The sequence below is a fragment of the Nematolebias whitei genome, chromosome 24 (genome assembly GCF_014905685.2).
Source record: "Nematolebias whitei isolate Nwh7 chromosome 24, NemWhi1, whole genome shotgun sequence".
Taxonomy (NCBI): domain Eukaryota; kingdom Metazoa; phylum Chordata; class Actinopteri; order Cyprinodontiformes; family Rivulidae; genus Nematolebias; species Nematolebias whitei.
Genome location: NC_056521.1, coordinates 1,264,963 through 1,274,968, shown reverse-complemented (window position 1 = coordinate 1,274,968; position 10,006 = coordinate 1,264,963). Strand labels below are relative to the sequence as shown.

Genomic DNA, 10,006 nt, shown 5'->3' with positions numbered 1-10,006 from the left:
CATACCATACCATACCATACCATACCATACCATACCATACCATACCAATTTATTTATATAGCACTTAAAACAGCAACAAGGCCAACCAAAGTGCTGTACAAAAGAAACAAACATGCACAGTAGACAGGAAAACATAAAATAAAAATACAGATACAAATAGCAGCAGAAGCTAACTAAAATGGCCAACAGAGTAGAGAACAGACCGGACCAAAACAAATCACACCGTGTTAAAGGCAAGCGAATAGAAGTGGGTCTTCAAGCGAGACTTAAAGACTGAGAGTGTGGGAGCCTGCCGGACACTCAGTGGCAACTCATTCCACAGTCGTGGACCTGCAACAGAGAAAGCCTTGTCACCTCTGAGCTTACAACGGGTTTCTGGGACTGAGAGAAGCATCTGGTCTGCTGACCTCAGAGAGCGCGGTGGGACATATGGCTGCAGAAGATCAGTGAGATAGGATGGGGCGGAACTGTTCAGTGATTTAAAAACATACATGAGAATTTTGAATTGGATCCGAAGGTGAATGGGTAGCCAGTGCAGGGAGGCCAAAACTGGCGTGATGTGCTCTCTATAGCCTGTACCAGTTAAAAATCGGGCTGCAGCATTTTGGACCAGTTGTAGACGAGCAATGGAGGACTGACTGATTCCAAACAGAAGTGAATTGCAGTAATCAAGCCTAGATGTTATGAAGGCGTGGATCACTGTCCTATGAGCAGAAGGGGTGGGTGGTTGTGTTTATTCCTTCTGAAATCCACAATCATCTCCTTCATCTTCTTCACATTGATGTGTAGGTTGTTCCTCCTGCACCAGCCCTCCAGGTGTTTCCCCTCCTGCCCGTAGCTGGACTCATCATTGTTTGTGACGCATCCAACCACAGCTGTGTCATCGGCAAACTTTAAAATAAAACAGCCTGGATGGGGAGGTGTGCAATCATATTTGAGCAGAGTTAACAGGAGGGGGCCCAACACACAGCCCTGGGGGAGCCAATGCTGAGGATTATGGTGGAGGAGGGGAAGTTGTTGATCTTCACAGACTACAGCCTGTTGGTTAAGAAGTCTAGGACCCAGTTGCACAGGGAGGGGCTTAGTCCTAAGGTCCTAAGGTTTATATATTAGAGTCTGGGGAAGGGTGTTGAAAGCAGATGTGAAGTCCACAAAGAGTATGCAAACATTGGAGACCTTCTGCTCCAGGTGTGTGAGAGCAATGTGGACCACAGAAGAGATGGCGTACTCTGTTGATCGATTCTTGCTGTATGCATACTGGTGTGGATCCTCACTGACGTCAATGGTAGCTTTGATGTGAGTCAGGGTGAGGGCTACTTGCCAGTAGTCCTTCAGACCAGTCACTATACAGCTCTTAGGAAGTGGGATGATGGTGGTGGTCTTCAGGCAGGTGGGGACAGTTGCTTGAATGAGGGAGGAGTTAAAGAGATTGGCCAGCACCTTGCAGAGCTGATAGGCACAGTCCCTCAGCAACATCCCAGGGATGTTGTCTGGGCCAGCAGCTTTTTGAGGATTAATCCTCCTGAAGTTCCTCCTTACTTCCACTGAAGTCACGCTGAGGGACTTCTCTCCAGATGGTGAGGTGAGTCTGGTATTGGGTGGTGCATTTTTATCTTCAAAAGCCAGCATAGAACCTGTTAATTAGGCAGTGACGGGCCCCTAGGGCATTGTACACATCTACTGTTATACTTTGTAGTCTGTGATACATTTAATGTCCTTCCACATGCTCCGTGGGTCCTGGGAGGAGAAATGTCCCTGGATCTTCTGTGCGTATGTGGCTTTGGCCCCCTTAATAACCGCAGTCAGCTCTTTCCTTTTCTCCCCTCCTCCAGTGAGCCACCAGATCTGAAGACATCACTGGCTTTCAGCAGGGTATGGACCTCTGTGTTCAGCCAGGGTTTCTAGTTCAGGTAGCACATCATAGTCCTGGTGACATCTTCGATGCTCTTCCTGATGTATCTGAGGACACCACATGTGCAATCCTTCAGATACAGTTCCCCCTCATTTACCACTACCTCCCTGAAGACCTGTCAGTCTGTGCATGCAAAGCAGTACTGCAGGACTGCTCAGCAGATTGCAGCTCTTAAAGTCATCTGCATAGAGGCTGCAGCTGTAGCGCTCAAACGGAATGAGGAGGCACTGTTCCTAGCTGAAGAAGAGAGGTTGCTAGGTGGGGATGTTAGTGAGGGTGAAAGCTAAGGCTGGCAGACTACCAATACCCTCGCTCTTTCTGTCGAACGTCCGATCTTTGTATACAAGATGGATTTGCTTCATTTGAGAGTGAGTGCCTCTGAGGAGATGAGGAAATGTGCTGTACTTTGTCTCAAGGAATCATGGCTTAACAGCGATGTGCCTGACTCAGCGTTCCAGCTAGATGACAGATTTTTTTCGAACAGACTGTTGTGGCGAAGTAACGGGGAAAACATGCGAAGGGGGTGTGTGCATCTACGTAAGTAAAGTTGGAGCAAAAACTGTACTCTGATAAACAGCTCATGGTTCAAGGGCTTTGGAGCAGCTAACAGTGAAGTGTCAACCACATTATTTCCCCAGAGAGTTTACAGCGGTGTTTATAATAGCTGTTTACATAGTCCCGGATGCTGATGCTAAAGGTTCTCTGCAGGAACTGCATGATAATATTAGTTCTCTGCAAAACAGACACCCTGGGACATTTTACGTGGTGGCTGGTGACTTTAACCATGTAAAAATGATGGACACACTGCCAAGATTTTATCAGCATGTGGCCATTCCTACACGAAGAAATAACACGAAACGCATTTTAACACCAACATGCGAGACGCATACAAAGTTGTACACCACCCCTACCTAGGACTAGAGCTGTCATTTCTAACCCGAACTCGAAATCCGGCCCAGACTGACCAAGATTAAGGCCAGGCCAGGCCGTTATAATGTGATTAATGGGTGGGCCGGGCGGGTTTCGGGCTTTTAATTAGGTCAGGATTAGCCACGATTCAATTATATGATAACATGGCCTGCCATACCTCCACCAACCGCACGAGGCCATTTCACCATGAGTTGATTGGCCTTGAAAAAGGTAAAAAGTTCAGTTAAGCTTCAGATGGGACTGTACTTCCAAGCAGCGATCCATCGCCCAAATGGATGTTCATCCTGCCACTGCACCCAGCGGAGGTGCACGGCCGACGACCCAAACAGGTGAAATCCCAAAGCAGGCGCATGTGTCAGAGCCGTCTGCATGTCTCAGTAATTCAGAAGAATGCAGGCAGAAACGGGGCTTAAATGCTTTTTTACAACAATGAAAGTACAAACACCCTCAGCTCCGAAATATTTTGCCGCTTTCATTCAGCTGCGCGTCCCCGACAACAGGTGTATCTCAAAGCAGACACGTGTCAGAGCTGTCCGTGGTTCTCAGTAATTCACAAGAATGCAGTCAAACAGGGTTTAAATGTTTGTTTGTTTTTATGGCCAGGAAAGTACAAATACCTCTCAGCTCCAAATCTTCTGCCGCATTTATTCAGCTGCGCATCCCTGACCATTAATAACTAATTAAAAATGTCGAGGGGGGTTTCTGGGTTCGGACCTGTAATTACTGTTAATTCGTTGGATCGAGTGGAGTTTGGAAATTATGACTGCGGGCTGGGGCTGGGTCGGATCAGATTTTTTGGGCAACTCTACCTAGGACTCTCTGACCATATCCCCATCTTTCTGGCCCCTGCTTACCTCCCCCCACTGAGATACTTCAGTCCAACACAAAGGAAAGTCAAGAGTTGGATGAGGAATAGTGACTCCATACTAAAATACTATTTTGCATGCACAAACTGGCAGGTCTTCAAAGAAGCTGTAAATGAGGAGGAGCTCGACCTGGAAGAATACACATCCTAGGTCCTGGGAGACATCAGCAAGTGTGCTGATGATGTCACCACCGTCGGGACTGGAAAGTGTTACCCAAACCAGAAATCCTGGCTGAATGCAGAGGCTCACTCCCTGCAGGAAGCCATGAACACAGGAACTGAGAAGGACAAGGAAAGAGCTGGTTGCTGGTATTAAAAGTGCCAAAGCCATATACGCACAGAATACGTATACATCCCCAATGGCAGCAGTCCACACTAACTGTAACACATCCAGTTACTTCGAATTGCAATGCAGTACAAGACAGGGGTGCCTGCTCTCACCGCTTCTATTTGCGTTAGTGATAGAACCACTAGCTGTAGCTTTACAGCAGAACTCCATTATTAAAGGGATAAATCGATTAGGCAGAGAACACAAAGTTTCTTGATATGTCGATGACATGCTTTTGTATATATCAGACCCTCTTACTAGCGTTCCTGAATTACTTACTTTGCTTCAAAAATTTGTGACAATATCTGGCTATTATAATGTTAATCTTCAAAAACACGAGCTGATGCCTTTGACCCTTAGAGAAAAGAAATCTTAGTCACTATATGTTTTATGGTAAATGGACTGTACTTATATAGCGCCTTTCTATCTTATTAAGACATTAAAAGGGCCTTACACCACAATCTGTGTCCTCATTTATCCATTCATACAGTTCCTGTTTTCAGTTTTCTACATTCGCCTTAGAATCTAGCTGTTTTTTGTTACTTTTTTTAAGCCATCCTATTTGTTAAAAAAAAAAAAAACTGTAGTATGACTTTTTATGACTATTTATTGTTGTCACTGTTGTCCATTGTTGTCATCTTTCTTTGTTGAAATCAGGTCTCTCTTGTAAATGAGTCCCCGAGGCTCAATGGGATTTACCTGTAGAAATAAAGGTTGAATGAAAAAAAAAAACCTACTAGATCTCTACAAAGCTAATTGAACAAACCATTCTAAAGAGACTAATCAGAGCTTTATCACATTCATACACTGATGGGACACACATCGGAGGCAATGAGGAGTTCAGTGTCTTGCCCATGGACACTTGGGCATGTGACTGCTGGTGGATTCAAACCCCCAACTCTTGCATTGGAGGACGACTGCTCTAACCACTCAGCCACATATGCCCCTACATTTTAAAATTTAGTTTTGAAAACAAATACCTTGGTATATGGGTAACTGAAGACCATAAGAACCTCTATAAAACGAACTCTCTACCTCTCATGGAGAATCTTAAGCAGGACATTGTTCGATGGCAATCCCTACCTCACACTCTGGGGGGTAGAATAAACTCTGTAAAAATGAACATTCTACCTAAATTTCTATACGTGTTTCAGAACCTGCCAGTCTTCCTTACTAAATCATTCTTTTCCAATCTGAAGAGCCAGATATCAGAGTTTATTTGGAATAAAAAAGAGCAAGGGTTCCTCTGGTAGGAGAAACAGTTTGAAAAAAACAGGTAACACTAAATCACAGACTTTATGAACAAGTCGCCCTCAGGATCTGATAGAGTAAATCCACATACCCAGGACTCCAAGGCGGTAGTTGATGGTGATGACTATGACGTTCCCGTAGCTGGCCAGGATGCTGCCATCGATCATGTTCCCTGTTCCCTCCACAAAGGAGCCTCCATGGACGTAAACCATAACTGGCTTCAAGCCGTTCTCATCGTGGATATCTGCATAACACGAGCATCATAACAAAACAGAGAAGTTGTACTTTTTTTACAAACTGCAGAGTGATAAATGAGACATTGTAGGGGAACGACTGTTTGTTGTTTTTTTCAAAATAAATTTTATTTTATGCACAAGATAAACAGGAACCGAGCAATGAGCTGAATGACTGCTGAAATTGAGCTGATAAAATAAAAAGATTAAATCAGCTAAATAAATCCTTGAAGCTACATCTAGCAGAACAGTAGCTAAAAGCTGAAGTGTGGCATCTTACAATGTCACAGGAGATGACAAATCCTTCTGGTTTGAAGGTTTGACACTTCAGGATGAAGCTGATAGGTGCTCTGCATTTCATCAAATAATTTCAGTAGCATCTGTTGTTGGAAAAGTTTGAAATGCCAGCAACAAGTTTTAATAATAATAATAATTTTATTTAGAATCTTAGTGTTAGCAATAAGCAGAAAGTATGTCGGTGTTTGATCACCTTTAAGGGAACAGAATAAATTAGGTTAGTTCTGTCTGGCTGCTAACAGATGTCTTGTTCCAGCTGATGACAGCTGTGGTGTGTTGGACCTATATACAGCAGGCACAAGAACATCGTTCTCCTCCACAAACAATCCAGGAGGCCAAGGAGTGAAAGGTGAACATGGTCAGTGATTCTCATTTAACATCTTACCTACCATCTTACCAACCTGTATGAATGGGTAAATGAGGACACAGATTGTAGTGTAAAGAGCTTTGAGTATCTTGAAATAAGATAGAAAGGCGCTATATAAGTACAGTCCATTTACTTCTCCATCAATCTGGTTTCAGGAAACAACACAGCACAACCACCGCTTCACTGAAGGTTCTTAATGATGTTGTTGAAGCACTGGATGCTAAAGATTATTGTGCTGCACTTTTCTTAGACCTGTCTAAAGATTTTGACTCTGTGGATCAGAACATCTTGTGTCATAAACTCTCAAAAATTGGTTTCTCAGAACACACCATTGGTTGGTTCTCTAACTATCTTTCAGACCGGAGGCAATGTGTTCAACATAATGGTACTTCCTCCAGTTATCTAACAGTCAGTAATGGTGTACTACAAGGCTCAGTCTTAGGACCCACCCTCTTTACAATCTACATACATAATGTAGGTAAAAACATCCCTAATGCATCCATACATTTCTATGCTGATGACACAGTTGTTTATTGTCGAGCTAAAACAGTTGCTAAGGCTTTCCAGCTTTTGAAATCTGCATTTAACATCATCCAGACTGATTTGTTTCGCCTCAAACTTGTTCTAAATGCCGAAAAAACCAAAGGGATGCTTTTTTCAAATAGGAAGTTGGTCCCAGCAGTTCTTCCTCCGATTTTATCCTCAAATGGTGTCCCCATTGAGTTTGTTGATTCCTATAAATATTTGGGTATCTTGGTCGACTCACATCTTTTAAGCTCCATGTGGAAAACTTGATAAAGAAACTGAAAGTTAAACTGGGTTTCTTTTTCAGAAACAGATCCTGTCTAACCCTGAACCCTGAGGAACACCTTGTATCTGTGACTTTCCTTCCCTCAATTGATTTTGGTGACATTATTTACATGAACGCTCCTACAAGAACCCTGCAGATGTTGGATGCTGCAGATGTTGGATGCTGTCTATCACGGTGCACTAAGATTCATAACTGGCTGTGATTATCATACCCACCATTGCACCCAGTATTCACTGGTTAACTGGACACCATTAACTTCACACAGACTCTCCCACTGGTACATCTTCATCTTTAAATCACTTCCTGGTCTGCTGCCTTCATACATCTCCTCCTACATGTCTCTGTGTGAGTGCAGCTACAGCGTGCGCTCTCAGGACATCATTACCTGCAGTGTTCCCTCAGTGAGGACTGAACTAGACAAAAGGACCTTCTCCTACTCCGCTCCTGTTTCCTGGAATATCTTGTAAACAGATCTGAAGCTCTCGACCTTTGACCTCTCTAAGTGTCTTTAAGCATTTGTTAAGTTCCTGGAAAAAACCAATGCAGACATGTTCCTGTTTTTAGTTTTCCACATTCGCCTTAGAATCTAGCTGTTTTTTGCTAATATTCCCTTTGATTGTCCTTTTAGCTGCTATTTTGTTTTGACTGTTTTGATTTGTAAAAAAAAAAAAAAAAAGAAACTTAAATTTGTATACCTATGCCTATTTTATGACTGTCTATTATCCATTGTTGTCCTCACTCTTTGTTAATAAATCAGGTCTCTTGTAAATGAGTCCCCGAGGCTCAACGGGATTAACCTGTACAAATAAAGGTTGATTGAATGAAAGTAAAGGCCTAGCATTGATTTTAAATATGTGTATTACTGCCTTTGACGGCAGGTTTCCATGAAGATCATTTACTAAATTAAGTGACGGAGCTGTAGACATTTAGCCCAACCCTTGAAAACAATGTTCTGTGGTATTAATGTCTCTCATGTAACACTTCAACTGTTAGCCCAACATCTGTGAACTCACTGAATCACAGCCAGGTTGGTGGATTACTGTAGGGACAGTCTTGACCAGGGGTCTGCAACCTTTACAATCAAAGGAGACATTTTTACGCCTTTGTTCACGACATTAAACTTGTCCCGAGGTGCAACAGCCTCTTACAGCTGTGGTTATCAACTGGTGGCCCGTGAGCCACTTTAGGTTTGCTGGAGGGGGCTTTTGTGACCACTAGGGGTGACATTATAAAGATATATATATATATATATATTTTTTTTTTTTTATTAAAAATCTATAAACCATGCAGACAGTTGTTCGTATAAAGAAATAAAGTTAAAGTATGTTTTACTTCTTGTAATCACTCCAGTGTTCACATATTTGCTAAATAAATGACAGGAAATTTGTTTGAACTAATCACGTTTTGCTGCTTGTACAACCAATAAAATTCAGTTTCATGTCAGTTTTGGTCAAAGCCTGAAAGAGCCGCTGCAGAGGGACCAAAGAGCCGCGTGTGGCTCCAGAGCCGCAGGTTGCAGACCCCTGAGTCTATCTGAGTCTCACCAGCAAAGTCTGGCCTCAAGTTCTCCCTCTGTTAAAGAGCGTGAACCCACCAAGGTCACCAAAGTGTCACCAACTACAGACCCATGTCCTAATGATGTGTTTTACTTGAACAAAGTCCTTTCATCTTTATTTCAGTCAGGTTTTAGAAAACTGCAAAGAGCTGGTACATTAGTTCTTAAAGTTTAAAATGATTTTATACAGGCTGTGCGTACAGTAGTAAATATAGTATTGTGTTGTACTTTTACTGACTGAAGCCTTTGAGCCGGTTGATCACAAAGTAAATAAATACCTTGCTTGCACCATAATGTTTTATCTTTTCATTCCACCTTTATTTCTACAGGTTAATCCCGTTGAGCCTCGGGGACTCATTTACAAGAGAGACCTGGTTTATTAACAGAGTGATGACAACAGTGGACAGTCATAAAATAAACATACAGATGTAAGTTTCTCTTTTTTAACAAATCAAATTAAAACAGCAACCACAAGGACGATCAAGAGGAATAGCAGGAAAAACAGTTAGATCACAAGGTGATTTAGAAAACTAAAAACAGGAACATGTCTGCATTGGTCCCTGCCAGGAGTCCAACAGATTCTTAAAGCCACTTAGAGAGGTCAAAGGTCGAGAGCTTCAGGTCTTTTTACAAGATATTCCAGGAAACAGGAGCGGAGCAGGAGAAGGTCCTTTTGCCTAGTTCAGTCCTCACTGAGGGAACACTGCAGGTAATGATGTCCTGAGAGCGCACGCTGTAGCTGCACTCACGCAGAGACATGTAGGAGGAGATGTATGAAGGCAGCAGACCAGGAAGTGATTTAAAGATGAAAATATACCAGTGGGAGAGTCTGTGTGGAGTTAATGGTGACCAGTTAACCAGTGAATACTGGGTGCAGTGGTGGGTATGGTAGTTACAGCCAGTTATGAATCTTAGTGCACCATGATAGACTGCATCCAACATCTGCAGCATCCAACATCTGCAGGGTTCTTGTAGGAGCGTTCATGTAGATAATGTCACTGTAATCAATGGAGGGAAGGAAAGTCACAGATACAAGGTGTTCCTCAGGGTTCAGAGTTAGACAGGATCTGTTTCTGAAAAAGAAACCCAGTTTAACTTCCAGTTTCTTTACCAAGTTTTCCACATGGACCTTAAAAGAGAGATGTGAGTCGACCAAGATACCCAAATATTTATAGGAATCAACAAACTCAATGGGGACACCATTTGAGGATGAAAAAGGATAAAAGGTGTAGTTTCCCTCAAATAATGCAGATTCCAGTTTGCAAATGATCAAACCAACAGGTAAACCCCCAGTACTCAGCTGACTCCTTTCAGTGCAGAGGAGCTGCAGCTCTACGCCCAGCTCGCCCCGGATGATGGAGCTCCTCACCTGGGACTGAGGCCCCCCACACCCTATGAAGACCATATGGAGAAACTGCGGTATACCTAGGGTTGAAACTGCGGTATACCTAGGGTTG

General features: G+C 43.0%; 1 protein-coding gene across 1 annotated transcript in view; it reads right to left on the bottom strand.

Moving 5' to 3' along the window:
• The window catches only part of nlgn4xa (neuroligin 4 X-linked a), a 55,982-nt gene extending 50,484 nt beyond the window's left edge, over positions 1 to 5,498 (bottom strand). Inside the window, exon 1 of the mRNA XM_037696845.1 lies at positions 5,378 to 5,498. Within this exon, the coding sequence (XP_037552773.1) occupies positions 5,378 to 5,498 (121 nt within the window). The remainder of the gene's footprint in view (positions 1 to 5,377) is intronic.
• Between the last annotated feature and the right edge of the window lie 4,508 nt (positions 5,499 to 10,006).